General features: G+C 37.4%; 3 protein-coding genes across 4 annotated transcripts; 1 reads left to right on the top strand and 2 right to left on the bottom strand.

The window, feature by feature from the left end:
• Positions 1–643: 643 nt before the first annotated feature.
• Positions 644–7,376, bottom strand: LOC137717337 (phosphoenolpyruvate carboxykinase (ATP) 1-like). Its single transcript, XM_068456658.1, has 13 exons — positions 7,179–7,376; positions 6,775–7,077; positions 6,491–6,666; positions 4,654–4,807; positions 4,471–4,555; positions 3,047–3,147; positions 2,637–2,935; positions 2,324–2,497; positions 2,124–2,189; positions 1,797–1,975; positions 1,547–1,716; positions 1,247–1,415; positions 644–1,136 (listed from the first exon to the last, which is right to left on the bottom strand). Exons 2-13 carry the CDS (start codon positions 7,056–7,058, stop codon positions 993–995), a joined length of 2,001 nt encoding a protein of 666 aa, XP_068312759.1. The 5' UTR covers positions 7,059–7,077; positions 7,179–7,376; the 3' UTR covers positions 644–992.
• Positions 7,377–14,665: 7,289 nt separating this feature from the next.
• Positions 14,666–17,592, top strand: LOC137718000 (glutamyl-tRNA reductase 1, chloroplastic-like). Its single transcript, XM_068457526.1, has 3 exons — positions 14,666–15,155; positions 15,674–15,915; positions 16,154–17,592. The coding sequence occupies exons 1-3, from the start codon at positions 14,891–14,893 to the stop codon at positions 17,282–17,284; spliced, it is 1,638 nt and encodes a 545-aa protein (XP_068313627.1). The 5' UTR covers positions 14,666–14,890; the 3' UTR covers positions 17,285–17,592.
• A 6,376-nt stretch (positions 17,593–23,968) lies between these two features.
• LOC137717951 (E3 ubiquitin-protein ligase WAV3-like) lies at positions 23,969–26,791 on the bottom strand. 2 transcript variants are annotated; one of them, XM_068457462.1, is made up of 2 exons: positions 26,149–26,791; positions 23,969–26,040 (listed from the first exon to the last, which is right to left on the bottom strand). In XM_068457462.1, the coding sequence occupies exons 1-2, from the start codon at positions 26,488–26,490 to the stop codon at positions 24,127–24,129; spliced, it is 2,256 nt and encodes a 751-aa protein (XP_068313563.1). In that variant the 5' UTR covers positions 26,491–26,791; the 3' UTR covers positions 23,969–24,126. The 2 variants fall into 2 exon arrangements, with proteins under 2 accessions (XP_068313563.1, XP_068313564.1); XM_068457463.1 differs by having other exon boundaries at positions 23,969–26,035; positions 26,149–26,434.
• Between the last annotated feature and the right edge of the window lie 1,116 nt (positions 26,792–27,907).

The raw sequence follows: 27,907 nt of genomic DNA on the forward strand, positions 1-27,907 counted from the left end.
ATAAGTATTACATATATTAAAACAATACTTGAAATTCATAATATTACAAGGTACTCGTATTCATCAAATTCATTCACTATATATAATAATTAAAAACACAAGCATAATAACTAAAACAACATACTATTCGAGTCTCAATGATCTTCAAGTTTTAGGTTTTAGGTTTTAGTGGTTTTAGAAGCTTTGATATTTACAAAAATGCCCCAATTTTTATATTTACAAAAATACCCCTATCATGTCTTGACTATGTCCTAGACGTGTCAGTGTTCAAACTGTTGACCATGTCCAACCTGTGTCCGAGGCGTGCCGGAGTGTCGAACACTCACACACTTTGGGGTTTGTAATGAAGAATTGTGGAGAAAAAAAAACATATGGGATCACCTTCATAGGCATTTTATGCTCTTGTACGCATCTTGGATTAGTCGAAGATGGCTTTTTGTACTTAAAGTCAGTGCTTGATGACTATTTCATTGTGCCTAAGATTGAGCACTATGGTTGTTGGTTGATCTGCTTGGACGCTCTGGTCTTTTGGACCAGGCTATGAACTCTGTGAGGAAAATACAATGGTAGCAGATGCTGTTATTTGGGCTGCCTTACTCGGGGCGTGTCGGGTATTCAAGAACGTCTACATGGCGGAGTGGGCTATTGAAAGGCTCATTCATTGAACTCGAACCAAAAAACCCTGCAAATTATGTCATGCTTTCAAATATCAACCTGCTAATTAGCCATGCGGAGGTGACCGTCCGCAGGAAGCTTCTTAAACCAAACTCATCTTCCACAATCCATAAAGTTGACAATTACATGCTTTCTTTACACAAGGTTTAGAAGGTTGCATAGAGTAATCGGGGAACATAACCAAGAAAAATGAAAATTGAATGACACTTTCTTTACACAAGGTAGTGAGTTTATCGATCGGTTCACATGACACGGATAGATATACATATAAATGTTCATTATTTCATTTCATTTCATCAAATCACACAGCTTCCGGATCAAAAATTTGGACCCGCTGCAAGAATTTCCCCGGTCAGCTTGTTGTCCTTTCCGATCTTGTGATTCGTGAACACCTCGAAGTTCTTCTTGAACAGACCACCCAGATGAAGTAGTGTGTCTTTGTAGGATTTCTTGTCTGACCACTGCCGTTGAAAATATTCACAGAGACCTAGTTAATACAAATGAAAAAATGCATACCAAAATTTAAAGCAGCAATAAAATACGTAGACGGAAAAAGAAATGAGCAACTTACGGTGTTTATTGGATCCAGAATTTCTGAAGGTACACCCTCAATCTCTGTAGGAATCTCAAGACCGAAAACTTCAGTCTTTGTGTAGGTTGCATTCAGAAGGTCCCCCGAGTGGATCGCATCGATAATCTTCCTGGTGTAGGCTAATTTGATACGGTTACCTGTTCCATACCTGCAAAAGAACTAAATGTTATGTAATCGAAGTGCACTGACTAACTCTTGGTCTTGTTGTATTTCTCTTTCCAATGCTGGACGAGCATCATCAAAGGCATCAGCGGATTTCTGTTTCGATAGATTTTATACCTTCCTGCAGACCAGCCTGTGTTAACAAGCCACCCTGTGGCTCCGTGCTTCTGCATCTTTTCAGCCAACATTGCTGCATACCTTGTCGGATGCATCATGATAAACGCTGCACCGAAACATGCTGAGAATGTAGCTTGTGGCTCCTTAATACCATCTTCTGTTCCAGCTACCTATTTTTGCATTCAAAGTTCCATCAATAAAATCAAATGCATGCAACTACTACAAACCGGACAGAAGGTCAAATGAATACCAAAGCAGTGTAACCGCTGATGAAATGGTACATAGTTTGAGCCAAGCTCAGCTTGCTCACTGGTGGAAGCACACCAAATGCATCACATGCCAGGAGGATGACATTTTTCGGATGGGGGCCAACACACGGTATTTTAGCATTCGGTATATACTCTATCGGATATGCTGCCCGGGTGTTTTCTGTTACAATGTTTGCCAAGGTCAAACCAAAAATCGGCAGGACATGGTAAATAGTTGTACAGATCAAGAGAACGTTCTTTATAAGGACTGTGATTCATATCATTCTCTGTAACATCTTATTCACTTGCTACTACTTGTTACTACTTACCAGTAACAGATTTCTCTGAGTAATCAACTTCTCGATTATACTCATCGAACACAACATTCTCCAAAACTGCCAAACACATATGCAACCATATTTGATAAGAATTTGAAACATCACTCCAATCATGACACAGAACCGAAACATTTCGCGCTAACTGTCTTTTTTAAAGTAGAAAGTTCAAATTATATCATGATGCTAATTACCAGTCCCGAATTTGATAGCGTTCCAAATATCTGGTTCCTTGTCCTTTGATAAATCAATGCACTTGGCATAGCAACCACCTTCAATGTTTGACACACCATTGTTGCTCCAGCAGTGCTCATCATCTCCAATTAGATACCGATTATGGTCTGTAGACAGAGTCGTCTTCCCAGTGCCTATGACAAACATAATGCAGATGATATATTCCAGGATCAGTTACACAAACACGAAAGAAAATGAAACACGAAAGATTTATGCATCCGTCGCCAATTGATCCTTGCACACACGGTTGTGGCAGTGCAATAAAACTGTTACCAGATAAGCCAAAGAAAAGGGCAACATCACCGCCTTTCCCCATATTGCATCCAGAGTGGAGGGAGAGGATTTGACGCTTAGGCATGAGATAGTGCATGACACTGAACAGGCCTTTCTTCATTTCTCCAGCATACTGGGTGCCAAGGATGACCATTTCCCTCCTAGAAAGATTGAGGTCTACGCTTGTAGAGGACGTCATGTGGTGAGTGTAACGGTTACATGGAAACTGCCCGGCGTTGTATATTGTGAAGTCTGGAGTACCGAAATCCTCCAGCTCTTCAGGAGTTGGGCGGATGCACCTGTCATCCAGCCAGTTATCGTTTCAACACTATGCTAAGAGTGTAATATGTTGTTGCATGCATTCAGCATTATGCACTTAATAATCTTGGCATATCAGATTCATTACTTACATGTTATGCATAAAGAGGGAGTGGTAAGCTCTCGCAGATACAATCCTAACTTTGATTCGGTGTTGTGGATCCCAGTTAAGAAACTGATCATTCACAAAAACCTGAAATACAGATTTACCATGACACCAGACACTATTAAGTATTGCAGAGTGTACAAATTGGAAGAACCAAAGAGATTAGGAAAATTATCAAAATGGATTCGTATGTTTAATTTGTTTCTCTCTGGCTTGCAAGTAAATCTGTGATCAGGCTGAGGTCCGATTGGCTTAGGGCGAGTTTTTTCTTTCTTCTAACTTGCCTGATGGAATTTGAAATCGGATTGGGCATGGACGGATTTGGGTTGACCCAACCCAAGTTGCACCTCTACTTGCAAGTGAAAGATTTTAGGTTCGAAAGAGACTTTGTTGGACAGTGAGCTGTTAGTACATTATTATGACGGGGTCAATATGTATGTACATGACTCACGAGGATATGTGTTATATCTATGATTAGCTTATTGAATCTTTACATGACAGCAGCAAACAGCAAGACTTTCGTAAGGGAAAAGAAAAGGTCGAAAATTAAAGACTGGTCAGACCAAACCAACTAAAATAGTTTAGTCAACTGTTTGTTTTAAATATCATGTAGCACAGTCATTTAGTACTATAGTCAAGTGGTATTCCTCTTCACTTGTAACTGAGAGGTTTTATGTTCGATTTTCGTCAAAGGCGAATTTGAACCACTTTATTACTAGTTGATTATGAGGTTAAGCCCACCCTCTTTTTCTTAGTATAAATAATATCGTTTGTTTAAAAAAAAAAATATATATATATATATATATATATATATATATCATGTAGCACAAAGTTAAGTTGACGAAAAGAAACAAAAGCGACTGAGAGGGGATATCATTTTTTTTAGCAGCCAATGCATCATCATATACACCTACATATGATACTAGGCATATTGCTAATGGGTTACAAATATAATATTTGCACATCCCTTGAATTGAGGAAATGGACAACAAGAAGATAGCTTACACGCAATCTAATCTGCAAACAGTCATTGCCAGCTGATTAACATGTTTGATCCATGGTTTTAGGACCCCATGTTTAAGCACAAAATGTTTAAGATATTTAGGGCTGATTTACATCGATTTTATAAGCGTTAAAAGTGTTTTCAGATAATTAGAAGCATTTTTTGTCGTACATGATAGACAAAATCTTTTATAGTGATTTTTTCATTGTTCTATTACCAAAAGTGCTTTTAATAGCGTTTTTTCATAAGAGCATATTTCAAAACAAGCTCTTTACTCGTCTTGTTACCAAAACTTGAAGATAAACAATTGAGTTGTAGAATTAGTCAGAACATGAATATGGACGATTGAACCAATAATAGAAAAACAAATGAGGAAGAATAATGATCAACATGTCATTGAGTAATACCTTGTCCAAGGAATTCAAGTAATCTACAGCTCTTTCTCTGTTCACTAAGAAAGTATGCTCGTCCATTTCAATGTTGGGTGAGCCCCTAATTCATTAAGCAAAACAAATTATCACTCAATTGGGTAATTAAGGTTAATCAAATATGTTAATTGCGGTACTTAGAAGAAGCAAGCAGGCACTTACTTTCCCCACCAAAGCTCCTTTTCAGTTTCTTCATCTTTGACAACTCGTTTGTCTCTTGGAGAACGCCCAGTTTTTGCCCCAGATAAAGTGGCCAACGCACCCGATGCCGTTATAAACGAACCTTTCTCGTACTTTATAGCTTGCTCATATAGTTCTGTACGTACATATGAAGAATAAGTTAGTTTATAATTCATGTTTAAAATACTGATATCGGTGAAAATAGTAATATACAAATTTCTAAAAATATCAGTTTCGATTACTTTGAAGGAAACTTGTTCAAAAATGTGAAAATTTAAAATGACACTTGGGATTGTCATACAAACCATACTACACATAATAATCACTAACTAATACTCAAATACTAAATAACCTGTCCTTATCCTACTAATTTTTTTTTTCTTTTTATCTTATCCCACTAATACTATATGCTCCAGCGTCTCCTTGGAGGCTAATCATGATTATTTTGACGAGTTGATTCGTACACGCACGCACATATAATGTGTGCTTTCGACCTGTAACATCGATTACTATGAGTCTATGATGAATTGTTATTTCAAATAGATGTTAAGATATTTTTTGTTGGACTAAAATCATGGTCTCGTATCCGGTAGTTATTATTTTACTCATATTATTATTATAACACATGACTTTATAATTGAGTTCAAACAAAAGATGATACTTGATGCTTGTTTTTAAAAGTTCAAGAAAAATTAAATAACTAATGCACCTTTTTTTCAAAATAATAAAAATGTGTTAAAATATTATTGGACAAAATCTTAAAAATGAGAATATGTAGTACTCACAAGTGAGTAACTAAGTATTATTCTTTTTTTATCAACATATATAGACTATAAATAGGACATACTAACACAGTTATCCACCCTTATTTTAGCACATTGAATGGTACATACATTATAACCAGGCCTAGTGCGAGCAGGGTGACCGTCCGAGGCCCAAAAAAATTGGGGGTACTAAAATTATTAGGGTAGTATATTTATATATATTTTTATAAGAGTATAAATTTATAAAATTTGGTTTAGTGACAAAGAAATTTAATTAGAACAGGTGGCTTTGTTGTTTAAAATTAACGAGAGATCCTAAGTTCGAAATGTTATGTGCATGTTTATTTTTTTCAATTTTTACAAATTTTTGTTTGGCTGTTAATTTATTTACTAGCTAGTAGCTAAGTGGCTTGCTATTTTTAAATATCCGTTCCAATTCAAGTCTAATCTTCAACAAAGAGTAATGCGTAGACTAAATTTTTAGACCAAATTTGCAAATAATATTACCTATCATCAAAAGGTTTAATTTAGTGTTCATTCATTACTTATACATATCCTTAAAGACTGAAAAACATTAATATTTTTTTAGTCTTATCTTGACGAGGTTAGTAAATAACAAAAAATAACTCACGATTTATACAAAAACACTTTAAAAGTTCAGATGAAAAACAAAACTCATAATCTATCTACTTGTAAGCCCGAAGTTTTTTTAGTTTCCTTCTCTTGATACAAAATAAATTAATTATTCCGTGTTTTCTAAATTATTGAGTTTAAAGTGTTTTTCTAAATATAATTTTATCAATGTCTAACGTGTGAAAACAAATATTTTTTTATATGAAATGAGGGCACATTTTTTTACGTCACCCCAGGCCTCAAAAATCTCTAAACCGACCCTAATTATAACACGTGAAATGATACTTCATGTGACTTATGTTCCTGATACCCACTAAATATATCAGATATTATCACCTAATATGATCCTTACCAATCTATGATTATTCCTATATCAACTTTATAAAGACTAATGTCAATAAGGGGATTGTAAATTGAATTACCAGCAGGAGAGAGATTGTAAAGGATATGGGTAAACTTGAGGGCACTATCACTGACGCCAAAGAGAGAAGCGTCGTAAAGATGATGTTCAACATGCGTCGCCTTCTGCCCATCTGACTTCGGGTCCCCCTTCACCACCTTCGGCCCCGTCTCCCTCGTCAGCGACGCCAATGAGGCACTGTCACAGACACCCACGTTGCATAGTGCACCACCATTTGAGTAACATAAAAACGCAGCGTTTCGGTCAGAACTCAGAACTGCATGATTAATCTAAACAAATACGTACCTGATGGACTGGAGCTGCTGCCTGTGGCGATCCTCTTCAGACATGGTGGCGGCAAAAGCCCCCTGCGATCCGGTGATGGGGGTGGTGGGTTGCGACTTCTTCTTCTGAAGTGAGTGGAGCTCGTCGATCGTCTTGGCCTTCACCGGCGTTGTGCTGTCATCGTGGCAAACCTCGGCCGAGGACTTCTCAAGCTGGGTTTGGATTTTCGGCAGTCCATGGCGTCCCATACTTCCAGTCCTTGAATAGTTAAACCCTCCAATTTCTGCCCTATTATTCTGAGCCATGTTTGTTTATATTTTATCCCTGCAGAACATGCAAAATATTTGGCTAAATAATTAAGCCATCCAAATGAAAATCGAGCAAATAATATTGTAAATTAGTACCGGATACTAAACATTATTTACCCTTTCTTTTGCATGTAAAGGATGGTAACAAACAAAGAGAAATTCGAACCAGAAACTGAGAGTGAGACCAGTCACCAAGAAAGCCTGCAAGTTTCAAATTACGGGAGGATGAAAGAGAGAGTTGCAGATTTTGATATGAGAGATCACTTGAAAACGATCCGCATAAAAAGGCTTTTAGTCCCGGGATTCAAGCTTTATAGAGTAACTAGAGTTAGTTTAAGTAACCATGGTTGATATTTATTATATGATCCTTAATTGTTATATATAAGGAAATTAAAATAAGAAAAGTCACAGTTGCAGATAATATATATAATGGGAAGAAGAAATTTCCAAGTTGAAAATAACTGTGAAACGCTTTTCAATATGGGTGATCATGTCAAGTTGACCCAAAGCGAAGACGCGTTTTGTGTTGCAGTTGGATAATAACGTCATGTCTGTTACACCTGTACTCGTTCGTTCTGTTCTGTTCATCCAAATTAGGTTTTGCTCAAAACTTATGATGTACATGCCGATGAGCAGTTTACAATCTTACCCGTAAAATGGGTTGAGACGCGAATATGTTTTGGATTCAATTCAACTTGTATTCAAGATGCAAATTGTTCGTAATTCAGTTGGTTAGAAACATTTATGATTGCAATTGAAATTTCTAATTCGAAAGCCCTTCTTCCTTAATGTCGCTTGTAAAAAAATAATTTTAAAAAAAAAACTTGTATATCTCCTAAATAGAATCTTAAATATAACGCATATTATTCGATTCCTTCCAATAATATTGTAAGAAAACAATCTCTCGTTAGCATGCCTTAAATATCTTTATTTTCTAATTTAAATCATCCTTTTTTATCAAAGACTTATAAAAGAAATGAATCAAATGACATCTCATTGATGAGTTGATGAGTTGATATTGACCATTGATCATTGATGAGTTGGTTTGCAATTCTTCTTATAGTTTGGTACAATGTCAAATAAATATGGATTTTATAACATTAGTAGCTTGTTTGGTGTGAAGAATTGAATTGAAATAGATAACTCTCTAATGCATTTCAAAAGTGGACGAGAATTATTTATTATTTTAAGGAGATTAGAAGAAGATTCGACATGAAGTAAACAAAGTAGAAGAAAATTATTTATCACTTTAAGGAAATTAGAAGAAGATTCGACATGAAAAAAAACTTCTCTCTTCTAAAACTCTCATTTTTGGGAGGATTGAAATGAACAATGTTCCTTCTTGAGTAATCCATCTTTTAACTCCAAGTTGACTCCAAATTTTTCGTTTCTTGTTTCAAGATACCTTGAAATAGATGTTTATCTATTTCAATTCAATCCTCCATACCAAATGAGGCATGGCGAAATACAAGATGCTGAAGGTTTTGTTGACAGATATGAATAAAAAAAATCTATGTTGGGCTAATTAGTTCGGCCTTTAAAAGGTTTTCAAATAAAAATAAAATACAAGAGAATAATTTATTTCCAAATGGAGAAGAAAACCAATACAAGTCACATGCTAACATCGTGTCGAGTCAAATTTCACATGTTTTCTGATGAAAAAGAACTACCCCGTGATATATATCACAAGACTGCTTTAGTTTTGGGTGCTTTCCAATGTCTTCTTCTATTGAATTATTTAGTTGCTTAATTTTTAAGGTAGTGTTAACATAGTGAAATTTTAAATCTCAATTGTTAAATTATCACTTGTTAAAATTTTATTGATTTGTCATCATAAATTGAGCGATGATGTTGTTGATTTTTGATTGATACATAGTCGGTTTTTATTTTGATCAACACCATTTTGTGTACACTAAGGGCTCGGTGGGTTGGAAGAGATTGTGCTATAGGAATAAGGTTGGATTGACAAGAACTTGTAAGATATAACTTGTAACATGTATAAGGATATCTGGATATGTTAGAGAATTCATTTTGTAGTTGATTTATAACACATCTTATACAGTCCTATCTATATCATATTTAGACACAACAAATAACAGATTGAACTTAAATCTATTTTAATTGATCACAACTTATCCGATCTAGCCCACCAAACAGAGCATAAGGGTGTGTTTGTTACACCAGGCTATCTTGGACTGGTGTAAAAGACTAAGTTGGACTGACTTGGTTGGACTAAACATAAGAAGAATAAGAATAGTGAAGTATTTGTTGCAGTACCTGACAAAACTATTGACTAAAATATTTTGGGACTCAAGCTGTTTTTTTTTTTTTTTCCATTTTTAATTCACTTTTTATTCCACACTTGCTTTAAAAAAGAATAACTAAAAACTAAAAAATAATAATAAAAAAGATCAAATCCAGTAGAACACCACCATTTTATCCTCTCTCTCCTCCAAAATTGACGAAACTGGAATTTGACAATTTGTTCTATCGTCTTCAATCTTCATCTGGGCAGTGTTTTTTCAGCCCTCCCGTGCGTCGACCCACTCACCCATCAGAAATAGGGCACAGTTGTCAAGTTATCATAGCAAAAACATATACATACATATATGTGTGGATGTGTGTGTGTGTGTATATATATATTTGGTTGTATATATGTCTGGGCGAATCCCATTTAGTCCCACTTAAGCTAGCCCTTGTGATTACCAAACACGGTCCAATCCAGTGAAGGTTAGTGAATCCAAAAAAATACACCTTAAAAGTACAACACGAGCATGTCCATGTTCATTTATTTCAAAGTTGGCGTAGAACAACATGAACCCAGATCCTCTCCGAATCCCAAAAAACCGAGCCTAAGGATCAAATATCCGGACCGTTGAAATTTGATCCAACAATTACAATTATTATAACTTTTAGAGGGTCCTTTGTTTGTAGCCGTTGGATCAAATTTCAAAGGTTTAGATCATTTGATCCTTAGGTTTTTTTTTTTTTTTTTTTTTAAGATCCAAAAAGAATCTGGATTCGAACAACATAATCTTTGGTGGGTCAAGTCAAGCAAGACGCACACTTTTAATTTGATATTAGTAGTATCGTACATGAGTGATGGGCAGCCTTGCATGAGCCCATTGTCAGTTGGGCCAGCCTGAGGGTCTAGCTATCTATTCTTATGTTGTGTATGCATAAGTGTGGAGTCCACTGTAGTTAAAACGGTCTTAGGCCTAGGCGAAAAAAGTGAGCGTGGTACCGTATATTGAGCTATGTAGAAATCAAACTTCTACAGTGTGCTGAAAAATTTAAGTGGGATATTAATTTGTTGAACTCATGAGTATGGTATTAATATATCAAACTCATATTAATGTAGCAGTAGTGTTAAAAATTAAAATCAAAATGCCTGATTCTTAGTATAGGTATCACACTCACGCGAACCATTATGGAAATACCTTAATGATAGAAATTAAACAAATTTTGCTTACAACCCAATAGAATTCTCTAGACACCTGTATTCTAATTTACTTGGCCCGTTTCTATTCATTCTAACCCAATATTGCCTTGGGAAAATTTGTTTTGCACCAATTTGCATCTCTGGACAGTACATTTGATTAATTCAGACACATCAATAATCAAACACAATACTGTAGACGATGGTAAACTTCTGCGACGAGTGTTTTAATTTATTGTACAACGAAAATTCTATTGTGTGGAAATTTTTTCATTTATATTATATTTAATTAGACAATACATATCACTCAACATATAAAGTGATAGAAAAATCTTCCAATTTTTCTTTGTCTTGGTCACATTTTAAATAGAAGTGGTCTGAAAGAGTAATGTTATTTATATCATGTTTTTTTTACCATATTTCTATACCATCTTAAGTGGCATCTGATGTAGACAGCCACATCATTTAAAAAATTTGCAAAACCCAAGGAAATGAAGGAGAAAGACTCCTCATATACCACAATCATCATTGAATTAACTAATTTTTCTTAATTATTAGTTTATTAAATAATGAACTAAATTAAAAAAATTTATTAATTCAAATGATGTGGCTGTTCACATCAAATGCTACCTAAGATGGTATGAAAATGTGGTATAAAAACATGGTATGAATAAACATTACTTGGTCTGAAATACTTGATTAGTACTTATGCCATATCATTTCCATTAAAATATATAATTTACAGCTCTAATAGCGCGTTTACTAATTCGTAATCAAATTGAGAGGAATTGAATTGAGAAGGAATTGGATTGAGGAGGAATTGAAATGAGGTGGAATCATAATCAGATTCCTGTTGAAATTGTTTACTAAAACTGTTCGGAATCGGAATACAATTCTATAAAGCTGTTTACTAATTCAGCAGAATCGGAATATAAAGCAGTATGATTACTAAAATGTCCTTGTTTCAAATCAAATATTTTATGTACTTTTTTTTAATAAAATTTGATATAGTATATAATAGTAAGAAAAAATTAAATTGCTTTTTTATTTCATAGACATACTAAAATGATTTAGTTTAATTTTTTTTTTATAAATTTAAGTATTGACTTTAATATCTAAATTTTCTTGCTCAAGTTGTAGTTTTTTCTCTTCGGCATATGTATGGAGTTGTGCATAATGTGAATGAGCATAGAATTATGCTTAATGAGCTAGAAGGACATGGAAATAAATTGTTAGGAGCATTTTCAGAAAAATAAGTCTAGGGTTAAAAGGATAATCTTGGAAATAATGAAAGTAAGTGAGGGCATAAAGGGAAAAAAAATTATCATTCCGATATCTTGGGCAATCCGGAATCCAAATAGTTGGGAATCCAAACATTCCAATTTCAGGAATTGGATTCCATTTTTTGTGTGGGCCCCACACACTTTTGATTCCTCCCAATTTTAGGAAACACATATATAATCTGTAATCGAAATCAGATTCCTTATTCTTATTCCGATTACAGGTTAGTAAACATGCTATAAAAGTTGTAGGTTATTGTTTTCCAGCAATCTTTGTATTCACTGTGAAGATAATGCAAAGTTTTTCAAGTTAACTTTACACCAAAAACAATGTCCTTATTGTTGGGGGGGGGGGGGGAGGGGTGGGGGTTGAAGTAGCATTTTGCACTTAAACCCACCGGATCTCGCAATTTGGAGCGACAAATTGCGTAATTCAAACCATTCAAGAGAAGGAGAGAGATCCACTGTCTAGGTTTTTGTAAGATGACCAATGAAATGAACTAATGGAAGTCGTATGATTGAAGGAGGATTCTCTCTTCTCCTAATCTCTCTCCCAATCTCTCTCCCATTCCCTCCTCTCTTATTTGAACGGTCACGGTTAAGCCACGTCAACATCTTATATTTGATTTTTTTATAGAGACAATAAGACAAAGAGCAATGTGTGAGGAGACGGAAGGAAAGGGAATGGAAATAGAAGGAGAGAGAATCCTACTCTTATATGATTTGAAATGAATAATTCAGATTACTTGGTCTGTCGCTCTAGACTGCAAGATCCGAAGAGGATCTTGATTCTTGAACTTGTTTCTTTAAACCAGTTGAAGTTAAAAAATGAATACAAAACCCAAATTGCTGGCACCAAGATGTAGGGTTATCTTGGAATGCACCCAATATCAAGTACAAAACTAGAATGAAGATGAATTGATTCTTGAACTTGTTTCTTTAAACCAGTTGAAGTTAAAAAATGAATACAAAACCCAAATTGCTGGCACCAAGATGTAGGGTTATCTTGGAATGCACCCAATATCAAGTACAAAACTAGAATGAAGATGAATTCAAGCACAAATTAATTCTACATTAGTCTGACACAAACATTACGGCAAGACTGTCGGATATTTGATGTGTTTGAGTGATGCTTTGGAATAATATACTTCAAATTATATTGCTCCGAAGTACTTCTAAACATGGTATATGCTTGGTTTACAAAAAAAAAACTGCACTGCTGAATTTTCATTAGATTTGTCCTTTGATTTCTAGCATGTTGATTAATATTCTATGATAGAATGGTACGTTCGATCATTCGTGACTATCGATGTGAAGTAATTTGTACGCATTTAAAGTATTCATTCTGAATTATTGTTCACGCAAAAACAGACGATCGATGCTTTTTGTTTTTCTTTTATTATCTGGTGTACTTTCTAACATAAGGTCAAATTTTATACTAATTTCTTAGTATGCCTTTTTTCTCTCTTTATGCATATACTTATTTCTTAGTTAATGTGAAAAATTAGAGGACAATATTCCAATGTCTTTCATTTATCCTTATCAAAAATAGCTCATAATGTGTCTTGCTTAGAGGATGATGTGGTTTAGTAATAAAAAGCTCGACTACTACATCAAGTAATAAATGTGTCATGTCGCTTCGACGAGTTGTTGTGGCTTTGTTGTTTGGATGATGGTGTGATGTAGCCTCGTTATTTTAGTCGTGATTCTACGTGTGCATTTGGTGAATGATCTGTTATGTTTATCGTCATTGTGATAAATTTCTGTCGTTTCTTCACAATAATTATGTAGTAACTGTATAGAGTCACACTATACATAGATGGTGGTTAAATTATGAAAACCACAAAGTTGGATATCCAGAAGTGTGAGCATGTTTATTCTCCACGTAGGACTTAATTTGAAACCAAAGTTGTGGCAAACAGAGGCCTGAAATCTCAGAAAGCAATCTCTTTCACATATCTTCACACCCCAACTCCTCCAATCTTATCCCTCTCAGTTTCGGCCCGCTGCTGTGGGTCCTATCTAGCTTCTTTCTGAGTTCCTGGCCGATGGATTCCATTGTGCTGATGAGTGTAACGTGTAATCCAACGGATGGCACGGAGCCAAGTAAGATTAATATAAGTGGTAAAATTATTTCCACATAATGTTTTCGGAAAAAGGCATCAAGTCAGTTCGAAAGAATCAATATAACATCTTTAGTTTGATCCCCACTTTGGTTTTAATTGTTGTCAGTAGTGAACTTGTTTCCATTTGTACCCTTTGGAATAATAAGTACATACCTACATAAATATTATCTCGACGGTCATATGCTAATTGCACTAAACATATATAATCACATAAATTATATATTTTCAGATAATAATGTATTAAATACTATTAAATCATAATACTAGTAAAAATTATATTATAACTTTGAATTAAAGCTAGGTGGTTAATGAGTTCAAATATAGGAAATGGCACTAGGTCTTCATTTTGTTGGAGTTGTCTGTGTTTTTGTTTTTATGAAACGAAGAGTTGTATGTAATTTTTTTCTATATAACAAACGATATTATTTATTAAGGGGGTGAGGAAGTGAGCTAAACCTAACAATGAACTAGTAATAATGTGATTTAAATTCACCTTCGATGATAATCAAACTTAAGATCTCTAACTTATAAGAATACTAAATAACAAGAATTTATCTGCAAAATGCAAGTATTATCTTTCATTTTTGGCCGAAATCTTATCAACAAAAAGCGGAATGGATGAATAAATGGGGTCCACACAAGGTTGAAGGGGAGTGTGGATAAAACGTGCGTTCCATTCCACCAATCAGAATGTAAAGCAATCCCAAACATACCAAAAGTCCGAACTCCCACACACAGAAGGGGAGAGAGAGAGAGAGAGAGAGAGAGTGTGTGAGAGGGTCAATTCTTTTGTATACCCACCACCAAAGTCTAAACCCACCCCCACTCCTCTCCCTCCTCCCCCCTCGAAACCCAAAATCCAAATCAAACGCCCGGCATTCCTTCCTTCCACTGCTCCAATCCCAATTCCAATACACACTTTTCCAATCTTTCACTCTTCTCGTATTTTTTTGAGCGTTTGGAAACGCCGTCTGGTTTGAGTCAATGGCGGTGTCGACCAGTTTCGCCGGAGCAAAGTTGGAGGCTTTGCTGTCATTGTCTTCGTCGGCGGCTGCCACGACGTCGTCCAGAGCCTCTACCGGTTCTTCTTTGGTGGGTTCTGTGAGGCCCATTAGGACTAGAAGGCTCCAAATTCAGAGAGGAGTGCGGTGCGAAGTGGCCGCTTCTTCTGATGCTTCTGCGGCGGTGGTTCAGTCTGTCGCTTCCAATGTCTCCGCTCTTGAGCAGCTCAAGACCTCTGCTTCTGACAGTACGTGTCCTTTTTCCCGTTATGAACTTTATTGTGTGAATTCTCTAATGGGTTTGTATTGGAATTGAATTTTCTGCTTGCAATTGTTGGTTTTGTGAATGTATTTGTTCTAAATAAGTTAATTCATGATGGGTTTTGGTGTATTTTTTATGGGGTTTTTTCCCCATATATATGTGCTTAAATTTGGAGATTGTTTGGGTTTAGAATTGCGTCATAGAAAGTTTCTCACTTTCCCAAGCATCTTTTCGGTATGAATTTTGAGTACAAGAGAAATCACAGCCATACAATGTTTCCGTAATCGTTGCGGTTCTGGATGTTCTTTGTTTTTAATCGTCGCGGTTCTATGATTCAGATGCTTTTGATGACCGTTGTTTGATTGTGTTTATTCGGATAATGTTCGGTTTGATTGTGTTCATGATTCAGGGTTATTTGCATACTTTATATAAGAACGTATTTTGCGTACTGATTTTTGTTTTTGTAATGTTGTCTGACTAAAGTTCCACAATTGTTCTTCTCAGGGTACACAAAGGAAAGAAGCAGCATTGTGGTCATCGGACTTAGTATTCACACAACACCGGTTGAAGTGCGTGAAAAACTAGCCATTCCAGAAGCAGAATGGCCTCGAGCCATAGGGGAGCTGTGTGGTTTAAATCACATAGAAGAAGCTGCTGTTCTTAGCACCTGCAACCGAATGGAGATATATGTTGTAGCTCTATCTCAGCATCGTGGTGTCAAAGAAGTTACCGAGTGGATGTCAAAGGTACTTTTCCTTTCTTTATATGTTGCTTTTGGCTTATGTTTTGTGGCATGGATTAATCAATCATCTTATTTGACGTTTGAGAAAATGTTTGGTTTGTTTATTTTTAATTTATTTCTTTGAAACGAAAAATTACACTCAATTCCTTGTGGGTTATAGTTTGAGCTTGTACGGTGTTTCTTTTCTCCTGCTTATTTCTTTCTCTAAAACATTACATGACACTTTTTGCTTTTGTTTGCAGACGAGTGGAGTCCCTGTTTCTGAGCTATGCCAGCACCGGTTTTTACTCTATAATAACGATGCCACTCAGCACCTCTTTGAAGTATCAGCAGGTCTTGACTCTCTTGTCCTCGGAGAAGGTCAAATTCTTGCCCAGGTGAAACAAGTTGTTAAAGTCGGTCAAGGAGTTGTTGGCTTTGGTAGAAACATCAGTGGGCTCTTCAAGCACGCAATCACTGTGGGAAAGCGGGTTAGAACTGAAACTAACATTGCTGCTGGGGCAGTTTCTGTAAGCTCTGCTGCTGTTGAACTTGCCTTGATGAAGCTTCCTGCATCGTCACATGCTACGGCAAGAATGTTGGTGATTGGTGCGGGCAAAATGGGAAAGCTTGTGATCAAACACTTGGTAGCAAAAGGCTGCACAAAGATGGTTGTTGTGAATAGGACTGAGGAGAGAGTGGCATCTATCCGCGAGGAGCTGCATGGTATTGAGATCATTTACAAGCCTCTTACAGATATGCTTACCTGTGCAGCAGAGGCAGATGTGGTTTTTACTAGCACCGCATCAGAAACCCCATTATTTTTCCAAGACAATGTGAAGGACCTTCCTGCTGTAGGTCTAGACACTGGCGGTTTGAGGCTTTTTGTTGATATTTCCGTCCCCCGGAACGTGAGTTCATGTGTTGCAGATGTTGATGGTGCTCGACTTTACAATGTTGATGACCTTAAGGAGGTTGTGGCTGCTAACAAAGAGGATCGTCTGCGGAAAGCAATGGAAGCTCAGGAAATTATCACTGAAGAATCAAAACAATTTGAAGCTTGGAGGGATTCTTTGGAGACAGTACCTACGATCAAGAAATTAAGAGCTTATGCTGAAAGAATCAGAGCTGCAGAGCTCGACAAATGTTTATCAAAAATGGGCGACGACATATCAAAGAAAACAAGAAGAGCCGTAGATGATCTTAGCCGAGGAATTGTGAACAAGCTCCTTCATGGTCCGATGCAGCACTTAAGATGCGATGGGAGTGATAGTCGAACTCTGAGTGAGACACTTGAGAACATGCACGCTCTTAACAGAATGTTCAGCCTCGAGACAGAAATATCTGTATTGGAACAGAAAATTCGAGCTAAGGTGGAACAAACCCAGAAGTAAAGCTACAATGTCAAATTTCTTTCACGACACATCGACTTCCTCAAACTCGAATAAGGGGAAAACATCCTCACATTGTCATTTTCGTGTTCCTTCTTGTGTAATCTTCAACTCGATAGACAAATTGTGTTGGTCCTGGCTGGGGGATCTTCCAATTCATTCACTGGTGTAAGACACCGTAACATGATTTTTCTCTGGGAGTTGTTTATATGTCTACCACCACATGTTCGTAAGTGGCTGTTCGGCTTTGTATCGAAATTATGAGATATCTGTATTACTGTCAATTCCTGTAATTAAAAGTCATTTGTGATGAATGTGTATTGTAATTCATACTTTGGCGAAATTATTGTCCTGTTGTCTCTCATTAGTGAAACGCCGAAGGTTCCGATGAGGATCCTTAGGTGATCACCTGGATACAAGGTTCTAAAAAGCGTTAATGAAAAAATAAAATGCAAAATAAAAGTCATCTATTTTTTGTTTAAGTGAGAGTTGTGACCTAAGCTCGTTAGACAGATGTCTGGGTAGGTTTAGGCGTCCTTTCTTAATTCTCATACATCTAAGGTTTAATCGGGATGGTGGCCAGCAATCTAGCGCCTAAGCAGATGCAAAGATTTTTAAAACAGTGCTTGGATAGCCTCTTCAAAGGTTTATTGCCCTGCCTCAGTTAAGAAGGCTTAGAAATCAGGTCCATAATCTTCAGGAATCCTAATCCTTTGACTTCAACTCTAATAGTCGTAGAATTATCAGCATGACCACATTATTATTTGGTACCTAAATGAAAAAACATATCTTCTTTTAAACGAATGGTATATCACACCATTAATATTTTACATGTTTTAGGATTTATTCAACAAATAAAAATATGAGAAAAAGTACACCATAAGTCTCATCTTGAATTGTCATTTAATACTACAGTCTGGTAGTATTTCTTTACATTTGTAAAAAAAAAATTTAGGTTAGATTCTCGCCAAAAGCGTATTTGAACCATATTATTGTCAGTCCATTATGAGGCTAAGCTCACCTATTATCCTTAACGTAGATAATATCGTTTTAAAAAAAAAAAATGTCTCATCTTGAATTAAAACTTGAAAATGAATGGAATAAACGTAAGTGAACGTAGTAGAATTTTCCACTATTATTATAAATGCGATAGACATTATTTTGAAGGGCTAGATGACGGGATAATTCTCTAGTCTCTATCCGACTGTAGGTACTTCCGAGACAATGCCTTTTTCATCAGTGAAAACATAAACACGGTTGCAGCAAAAGTTGTCCAATCTAATGAATCCAGGTTTTAAGATGAGAACTGTAACAGCTGGGTTGTTCTTGTTGATTGTCGCTGCGGCCTCCGACGCAGGCTTTCCAACTAGCTCAGGCCAAACATATTTGAATTCTGGAAACAGTAAAAACGATGTTCAAATTTGTAAGTTTGTGTTTGATATATATGTATAAAAAGTTAGAACCGTAAAGTGTTGGAGAAAGAGAAAGAACAAACCTTGACCACAACATGCAGCATTTGTACATCCTTCGCTGACACAAGGAGGGTAATGAGGCCAAGAAGCTCCTACCATTTTCTTTGATTTGTTATAGTTTGATGCATTTGATCTTCTTCCAATGTGTGTGTGTATATATATATGTGTATGTATGCACAAAAATGGTACGCTAATTAATAAAATATTCTCATTAAATTTGCAATAATTCAGATGAATTGCATTGGTATTTTGCATTAATTCAGATGAATTGCATTGGTATATTTTTAGTAAAGGGTCCTATATTATTTGGTAGCTATATGAATTTGTTAATTTCATAAATTGATTAGAGAAATAAGATCAATTAGCTTACCGTTTTAAGGAACGAATGCATGCATTTGTTAGTTTTTTTTTGTCAAAGGAAATCAGATTGATTACCATCGAAAAAATTACACAAAGGTGACCCGAATACATAAGGAGATGAGGAAAGAGACCCACCAAGTAAACAAAAGACAGCTCAATACATAAGGAGATGAGAAAAGAGAGTTACGGATAAAGAAAGTGAATGAAAGGAATGGTGAGAGAACATGACCAAAAAAAAAAAAAAAAATTAAGATGGCGGAAAAACCACACAAGAGGTAGCAAAGGAGCCGTTGGCAAGAACATTATCCGACGGTTCAATGATTTTCTTAAAACTCATATCCCACTCGGTATTTAATCCTAATTTACCTTGTATTTTTATTCTATTCCTAGTCAGTTAATTAGTTTAAGCCGATCTCTTCAATTTGTTCATATGGTTTTAAGAGATAGTGAAGCCCATTATGTACTTATAGAACTTATATAAATGTGCTATAATGTAATGCTATGACTGAAGAATTGTGTTGTAGTGTAATTTTTAATACAATGGTATTTTCCTCTCATAATATTGAACGAGATCTTGAATTTGAATCCTCCTCTATAACCGACAAAAGAAATACTACAAACAATCATTCATTTTGCCAAAAAGAAGAGAAAATGCTAAAAAGAATTGCCGATCTCAACAATCATAATATCTCTTAAAAGGATCTATTCTATCATTCAAAAATCAAAAGCTACTCAATGCAAAATGAGAAAACATAAGTGCGAAAATCACCCTCCAACCGAAATAACAAAAAAAGCAACCAACTAAATCCACCCAATTGAATGTGCATGTATTGGTGCCTGGTGGGGGTACATTTTTCACCGGCCTTGTCCCTATCAACTAAAAGTTGATAAAATGAAAAGAAAAAGTGCTTTTATTTTCCCTTTAAAAACAAGAACTAAAACCTAGCATTTTCAAAGCCGTGCAAGTCGCTCACTCTATTCAGCGACTTCTTCATGATCGCCACCCTAGCCAGCTTCTCAGCCGCTCTCCAAGCCGAACTCGGTGTAAGCGGCTCCCCGTTTTCATCCACTACAGCGGTCGCCGCCACATCCCTTTCCACGCCGCCTCTCTGCCGTTGGATCATCTGCTGCTGCTTCTCCATGATCTTGTGCTGCCTTCTCCAATGCAGCTCTGAGAGCTCGGCTTCCAGGCCGCGCACGTACTCGTCAGCTGATACTGAGCCGGATTTCATGAGCAGAGCCCGAGCCGATGAAAGCAAAAGATGCGCACTAGATTAGTCATTGTGCTCAACCAATCTCCGCGACTCGGCTACCGCGCGAGTTGTAATAAACAGCCCTCTCAGCCGTTCGATCTTTGGACCCGAAGACGATCTCACGGTATCCGTGAGAGGCACGGAAAGTGCCTGTTCTTTACCATGCAGAATCTCTTGAGTTGCAGGATCCTTGTAGAGACACCGGACGGACATTTCGTGTCGGGATCCACGAACTCCTAGAGAGCGTGGAACCCGCAACTCGATAGACAAATTGTGTTGGTCCCGGCCGGGGGATCTTCCAATTCATTCACTGGTGCAATACACCGTAGCATGATTTTTCTCTGGGAATTGTTTATATGTCTACCACCACATGTTCATAAGTGGCTGTTTGGCTTTGTATCGAAATTTTGAGATATGTGTAATACTGTCAATTGTTGTAATTAAAAGTCATTTGTGAGTAATGTGTATTGTAATCATAATTTGGCGAAATTATTGTCCTGTTGTCTCTCATTAGGGAAACACTGAAGGTTCCGATGAGGAGCCTTAGGTGATCACCTGGATACAAGGTTCTAAAAAGCGTTAATGAAAAAACAAAATACAAAATGAAAGTTATTTATTTTTTGTCTAAGTGAGTCGTAACCTAGGCTCGTTAGGCGGGTGTCTGGGTAGGTACACCTAAGGTTTAATCGGGATGGTGGCCAGCAATCTAGAGCCTAAGCAGGGCTTAATTGGTGCTATGCGAAGATTTTTAGAACAATGTATTTGAACCACATTATTGCTAGTCCATTGTGAGACTAAAGTCACCCATCCTCCTTAACGTAGATAATATCGTTTATCAAACAAAAAAAAGAAAAAGAAAAAAAGGTCTCATCCTGAATTAAAACTTGAAAAGGAATCGAATAAACGTAAATGGACGTAATAGAATTTTCCACAATTATTATAAATGTGATAAGAAGATGGACATTATTTTGAAGGACTAGATGACGGGATAATTCTCGAGTCTCTATCCGACAGTAGGTACTTCCGAGACAATGCCTTTTTCATCAGTGAAAACATAAACACGGTTGCAACAAAAGTTTTCCAATCTAATGAATCCAGGTTTTAAGATGAGAACTGTAACAGCTGGGTTGTTCTTGTTGATTGTCGCTGCCGCCTCCGACGCAGGCTTTCCAACTAGCTCAGGCCAAACATATTTGAATTCTGGAAACAGTCAAGACGACGTTCAAATTTGTAAGTTTGTATTTGATATATATATAAAGTTAAAACCGTAAAGTGTTGGAGAAAGAGAAAGAACAAACCTTGACCACAACATGCAGCATTTGTACAGCCCTCGCTGACACAAGGAGGGTAATGAGGCCAAGAAGCTCCCACCATTTTCTTTGATTTGTTGTAGTTTGATGCATATGACCTTCTTCCATTATATATATACATATATATATATATACATATATATATATATATATATATATGCACAAAAATGGTACACTAATTAATCAAATATTCAAATATTCTCATTAAATTTGCAATAATTCAGATGAATTGCATTGGTAATTTGCATTAAATCAGATGAATTGCATTGGTATTTTGCATTAATTCAGATGAATTGCATTGGTATATTTTTAGAAAAGGGTCCTATATTATTTGGTAGCTAAATGAATTTGTTAATTTCACAAATTGATTAGAGAAATATGATTAATTAGCATTTGTTAGTTTTTTTTTTTTTTCTTTTTTGGGGGCAAAGGAAATAAGATTCATTACCATCGAAAAAATTACACAAAGGTGATCCAAATACAATAGTAAGCACAAAGCAAAGGAATAGACCCACCAAGTAAACAAAAGACAGAGCTCAATACAGAAATTGAAGTCCAAATCAGAAAAACCTATATCCCACTCGTTATTTATTTTTTTTTTTTCCTTAAAACTAAATACTTTTCATTAAATTTAGACCCACCAAGTAAACAAAATAAACAAAATTTAGACCCACCAAGTAAACAAAATACTTTTCATTAAATTTAGTTTTTTTTTCCTTAAAACTTTATATCCCACTCGTTATTTAATCCTAATGTACCTTGTATTTTTATTCTATTCCTAGTCAGTTAATTAGTTTAAGCCGATCTCTTCAATTTGTTCATATGGTTTTAAGAGATAGTGAAGCCCATTATGTACTTATAGAACTTGTATAAAAGTGCTATAATGTAATGCTATGACTGAAGAATTGTGTTGTAGTGTAATTTTTAATCCAATGGTATTTTCCTCTCATAATATTGAACGAGATCTTGAATTTAAATCCTCCTCTATAACCGACGAAAGAAATACTGCAAACAAACATTCATTTTGCCAAAAAGAAGAGAAAAAATGCAAAAAAGAATTGCCAACTTCAACAACCTTACTCCTAGAAGGATCTATTTTGTCATTCAAAAATCAAAAGCTACTCATTTGTTGGTTACCTTTATGGCTCGTTTACGTAGCTGTAATCAAAATTGGAGGAATTGGGTTGTGGAGGAATTGAATTGAGGAGGAATTGAAATGAAGAGGAATCAGAATCGAATTCCTGTTGAAGCTGTTTACTTAAATGTTCAGGAATCGGAATAGAAATGAACTTGAGTTCGTAAAAGTTGTTTACTAATTCAGCTGAATCAGAATAAGAATTAATATGATTACTAAAATGCCCTTTTTTGTTTTAGCAGGAGTCTTGTAACCATGCCGTGTTTTCAACCACTTCTCACACAACAACCACTCCAGTTCAAAGCACTGTAACAACATATTTTGCCTCAGTTCTCTAATGCAACCTAACAACATCACATTAGCGGCAGCCAAGCTAGAAGAAGATAGTAGGGAATTAAACTGATCAGAAAACATCTTAATCGTTCCAGGAGGATCAACAACCACTCCCATGCATTTAATTCCTTATCGAAGTTCCGAATTGCATTCCTATATACAATACATCAATCGTAGGGACCTGAAGGATACTAAATAAACAACCCCATCTAGGATCAAGAAGAACAGTTTCCAAAGGGCATTTAAAACCCACAGTTGTCTTTATCCATAGTTGTCCTCATCCACCTCCTCAGCACGACTTCTTGCTTTTAACCTAGCCAAATTCATCTTCCCTGTGGAAAAAAAAATTAACATTTTAAGAACCTAGCCAACAGAGTTGGCACCTTCTTGTGTTGTTTAACGAGTTGTTAGGCGTCCGCTCACTCCTATCGGCATCTTGTTGTCTTCCTCCAATGCCAAGCTGACTAGCCAAATTCATCTTCCCAGTTGTCTTCCTCCAACTCCAACGCCAAGCTGAAGCATATGTGAATAAGAGGGCATAATAGGAAACTAGAGTGCATTCCTGATTCCTTCACCATTCAGGAATCCAAATACCTCACTCATGGAGGGAGTCCAATTCCTCCAATTTCAGGAATTGAATTTCATTTTTCGCGTGGATACCACACGCGGTTGATTCTTCCAAGTCGTGGTAAACACAAAAATTATCTATAATCAGAATCGGATTCCGAAGTTTCATTTTGATTACGAGTGTGTAAACACGCCCTTAATGTATAGGAATAATGAGAAGAATGCAAAATGAGAAAACAGAAGTGCGAAAATCACCATCCAACCGAAATAACTGAAAAAAGCAACAAACTAAGACCACCCAAATGAATGTGCATGTGTTGGTGGGGGTACATTTTTTACCGGCCTTGTCCCTATCAACTAAAAGTTTGAAAAACGAAAAGAAAAAGTGCTTTTATTTTCCCTCTAAAAACAAGAACTAAAACCTAGCATTTTCAAAGCCGTGCAAGTCGCTCACTCTATTCAGCGACTTCTTCATGATTGCCACCTTAGCCAGCTTCTCAGCCGCTCTCCAAGCCGAACTCGGTGTAAGCGGCTCCCCGTTTTCATCCACTACAGCGGTCGCCGCAACGTCCATTTCCACACCGCCTCTCCGCCGTTGGATCATCATCATCATCTGCTGCTGCTCCTCCATGATCTTGTGCTGCCTTCTCCAATGCAGCTCTGAGAGCTCGGCTTCCAGGCCGCGCACGTACTCGTCAGCTGATACTGAGCCGGATTTCATAAGCAGAGCCCGAGCCGATGAAAGCAAATGATGCGCACTAGTGTAGTCATTGTGCTCAACCAATCTCCGCGACTCGGCTACCGCGCGTATTGTAATAAACAGCCCTCTCAGCCGTTCGATCTTCGGGCCCGTAGACGATCTCACGGTATCCGTGAGAGGCACGAAAAGTGCCTGTTCTTTACCATACACAATCTCTTGAGTTGCAGGATCCTTGTAGAGACACCGGACGGACATTACGTGTCGGGATCCACGAACTCCTAGTGAGCGAGGAACCCGCAACTCTACCAGCAGCTCCCGCTCCTCCTCGGCGTACAAGTCGCCGAGCCGAACAGAAGCTGAGCCGTGCACTGCTGGCCCACCATTGCACGAATAGATGGCGGATATCTCAGCGGGAGCCGAGCCGGAATCGAAGGCCAGCTGAATTCTTAAGTCCTGGACAACCACACTCAGCAATCCCCCAACGCATTTGGCAAACGCGTCCTCAGCCGGCTCCTGGTTAAAGCCGCCGGTTTCGCCGAACCCGAAGGCATGAACCGGGATCTCAATGTGAGCAAAGCGGGTGGACGACACGTGGCCGGAACCTTGACGGTGATTGCCCGAATTTTTTGCCCTATCCTGACCGTCCGATAAGAGCATGATACTGGCAACCGGATTCTTCTCCCTCCGATCTTCAAGCACTTTTGTCGCCTTCCTCAAGGCATCACCCACACTCGAACCCTGACCGCACGCAAGCCGGTCAACGACTCTTCTAGCCAAACGTTGACCGTAAGCCGTCATTCTCCTCAACGGCAACAACCGTTTCGTCGTAGCCGAGAAAGCAACAATCGAAAGTCTGTCGTTGGAGCCGAGCGACAAAATGACCAAACGCATGGCGCGTTTCAGCATCTGGAGTTTGGCGCCGGTCATGCTTCCGCTGACGTCGAGCACTGTCACCAAATCGACCGGTGCACGGTGCGACGGGTTTAAAATCGACGGAGGCGGAGCCTTCACCCTCAACGCCACGGCATAAGTGTCGGAGCCCCGACCCGAAGAGAGCAAAGCGGATTCGGGCAAAATCCGCACCTGAACATTATTATTGGTTCTAAAATCTCTGCCGTTGATCTGAGCATCGGAAGATGAAGAGTTTGGATTGACGAAAAAGCCCTGGAACTCTTGGACGTCGTCGGTCTCGGGGTATGCGACGGTGTCATCTTCGTCCTCCTCGTCGTCGGCTTCCGGGATGGGGATGATCCGAGACGTTGTAGAGAGAAGAGACTCGTCGTCGTCGTACAATGGCTTGGACGAGGCTCTGGGTGGTGGCGTGGACTCCATTATTATCTTCTTCTCGACTTCGGCTGGCTTGGATTTGGGTTTCTGCTTTGGGGTGGTTTGACTTCGGACAACGTCGTTCTGGGCGTTGTTGTTGTTGTTGTTGTTGTTGAGGTTCTGGTGGATGGCGAGGAGAGGGACGTCTTTCCAGGTGGAGTTGCAGACGGGGCAGACAAGGATGCCATGGCTGCGGACATGGGCAGCTATGCAAGGGAAGTGAAAGGCGTGGCCACACTCCGCCGTGTAAATGGCGGTGCCTTGGCCAGTCTTGACGCTGTTCAGGCATATCCCGCAGCTACTCTGCAGTAGTTCAAAACACATCGAAATGAAACAAATTCTAATCAACTGGGCAACAAAATGATTAACAAATTAATGGGTGGATTAATGATTAATAAGAGAGTTAATTACTCGAAACTTGAAGCTGTTACGGAAGAGGGAGAGCTTGAGAGGGGATCGAGGAGAAGTCGGGTTGGAGCTCGAGAGAAACGACGTTCTACTACTCTTTGGAGTAGTGGTTTTGCACTCAAGTTTTCTGGGATTTTCATGGTCGCCAACCTGGGTTTGCTGCTGGGGCTGCTGGGTTTGCAATCTCGGGGTAGAAGGGTTACTGCCACCGGAGAAGAAGCCAAGCCTGGTGCAGCTTCTGGGAGTGGGACTTGAGCTGGGGCTTATCTTTTCAGAGAGTATGGATTCATCGGCTGGATCTCGAGGGATTGTAGTGCAAAAAGCTCGCCTCCAACCCGTTGCCATTTATCAATTCAAAACCAGAAAAAATAAAAGATCATAAAAAGAAGCAAAACAATATTATATAAGATATGTAAATATAATATGAATCTAGCTTTTGTTTAACTTTTGTAGAACAGAGAAGGAGGAAGAAGAAGAAGATACGGAGAGGAGGGCAGAAGACAAAAGGGGAAGATGGGATTTAGGAAGAAGAGAAGAAAGAGCATGGGATCAAATGAAATAAAAAGCAATGAGACAAACTAGTACTGGGATTAATAACAAGGTAAAGTGAGAGAGAGAGAGGAGAGAGATAGAGATAGAGAAAGAGATAGAGAGAGAGAGAGAGAGGTCCTCTCTGCTCTGGGTCTGATCTGTAGACTTCTTTTTTTCTCTCTCTCTTCCCTACTGCTTTGGCTTTTTATTGGTTTTATTTTTCCTGTATTTAGAGCACCAAAAAGATATCTGCAACCAAAAGACTATAGATCTACTGCTTCTCTCTCCTCTCTCTCAGTCTCTCTCTCCTAAGTCTCCTTTACGTGATCAGATTCAGAGATTTTCTGAAATCCAATATTTATTTAATTATTTGTATTCGTTCGAGAAGGTAATTTAGGAATAGGAGAAATTAGGTCGTTTCATTTTATTTATTTGCATTTTTGGCACATTGATAAAAAAAAAATAATTTATTTCTTCATTCGACACACTGAAAAACTTTTCCTTTTCATCCTCTTTGTAAGAGAAGAGATTATGGTAAATTTTGGGCAACGTGATTCTTATGGAGATGACATGTCATTTCAAATTTGACCCTTGGTCGGATAAGTAGAAATGTGACGGTGGCAAATGGGAAAAATGGAGTACATGGAATGAGACTTGGTGGTGTGGTAAAAGAGGGGAAAATGTAGTACATGGAATGATATTAGGTAGGGCTGTGGAATCCGATAATATATATATATATATATATATATATATATAGTAAGAAGTCTGGTATGGTTATAAATTGCTAATTTGGATTACGTATCCAAACAAAAATACTCATCCAGTTAGCTTTCCCTTTTCTGTATTCGATAATTCGAATTATTGAAAAGATATCTATAATATCACGTTATATTTAGAATAACGAAAAATAAACATGTGATGCTTAAAGAAACAAGTCTTATACCTTTATTGTTTTCATCTATTTTATTAATATTTTAATTGATTTGAAGTCACGGAGAATTGATTTGAAAACCTGACTCAGTATAGAATCAATCATGTTTTCTATATTCTTGGAGATTCCTACAATTTAGGATCTGGTGTCGGTTATAAGTAATCAAACTCCTAAGATGATACAATATCTAGTCCTAGATATCCTCTGAGATTCTCATGGTTTAATTAAAATTCTATATCCTAAAAGATCTTTCTTGACTGGTATGCATACACCATTCTAGGATTTATCTCTAATAATGCA

The sequence above is a fragment of the Pyrus communis genome, chromosome 15, assembly GCF_963583255.1.
Source record: "Pyrus communis chromosome 15, drPyrComm1.1, whole genome shotgun sequence".
Lineage (NCBI taxonomy): Eukaryota > Viridiplantae > Streptophyta > Magnoliopsida > Rosales > Rosaceae > Pyrus > Pyrus communis.

Excerpts from the sequence above, each read along its gene's own strand:
- LOC137717337 (XM_068456658.1), bottom strand. The coding sequence starts at position 7,058 with ATGGCTCAGAATAATAGGGCAGAAATTGGAGGGTTTAACTATTCAAGG. Across the intron at positions 4,808-6,490 it reads TTACAATCTCTCTCCTGCTG|AACTATATGAGCAAGCTATA; the intron begins GTAATTCAATTT and ends ATGTACGTACAG. Across the intron at positions 3,148-4,470 it reads ACTTGAATTCCTTGGACAAG|GTTTTTGTGAATGATCAGTT; the intron begins GTATTACTCAAT and ends TCTGTATTTCAG.
- LOC137718000 (XM_068457526.1), top strand. The coding sequence starts at position 14,891 with ATGGCGGTGTCGACCAGTTTCGCCGGAGCAAAGTTGGAGGCTTTGCTG. Across the intron at positions 15,156-15,673 it reads CAAGACCTCTGCTTCTGACA|GGTACACAAAGGAAAGAAGC; the intron begins GTACGTGTCCTT and ends TGTTCTTCTCAG. Across the intron at positions 15,916-16,153 it reads TTACCGAGTGGATGTCAAAG|ACGAGTGGAGTCCCTGTTTC; the intron begins GTACTTTTCCTT and ends TTTTGTTTGCAG.
- LOC137717951 (XM_068457462.1), bottom strand. The coding sequence starts at position 26,490 with ATGGCAACGGGTTGGAGGCGAGCTTTTTGCACTACAATCCCTCGAGAT. Across the intron at positions 26,041-26,148 it reads GTAACAGCTTCAAGTTTCGA|AGTAGCTGCGGGATATGCCT; the intron begins GTAATTAACTCT and ends GAACTACTGCAG.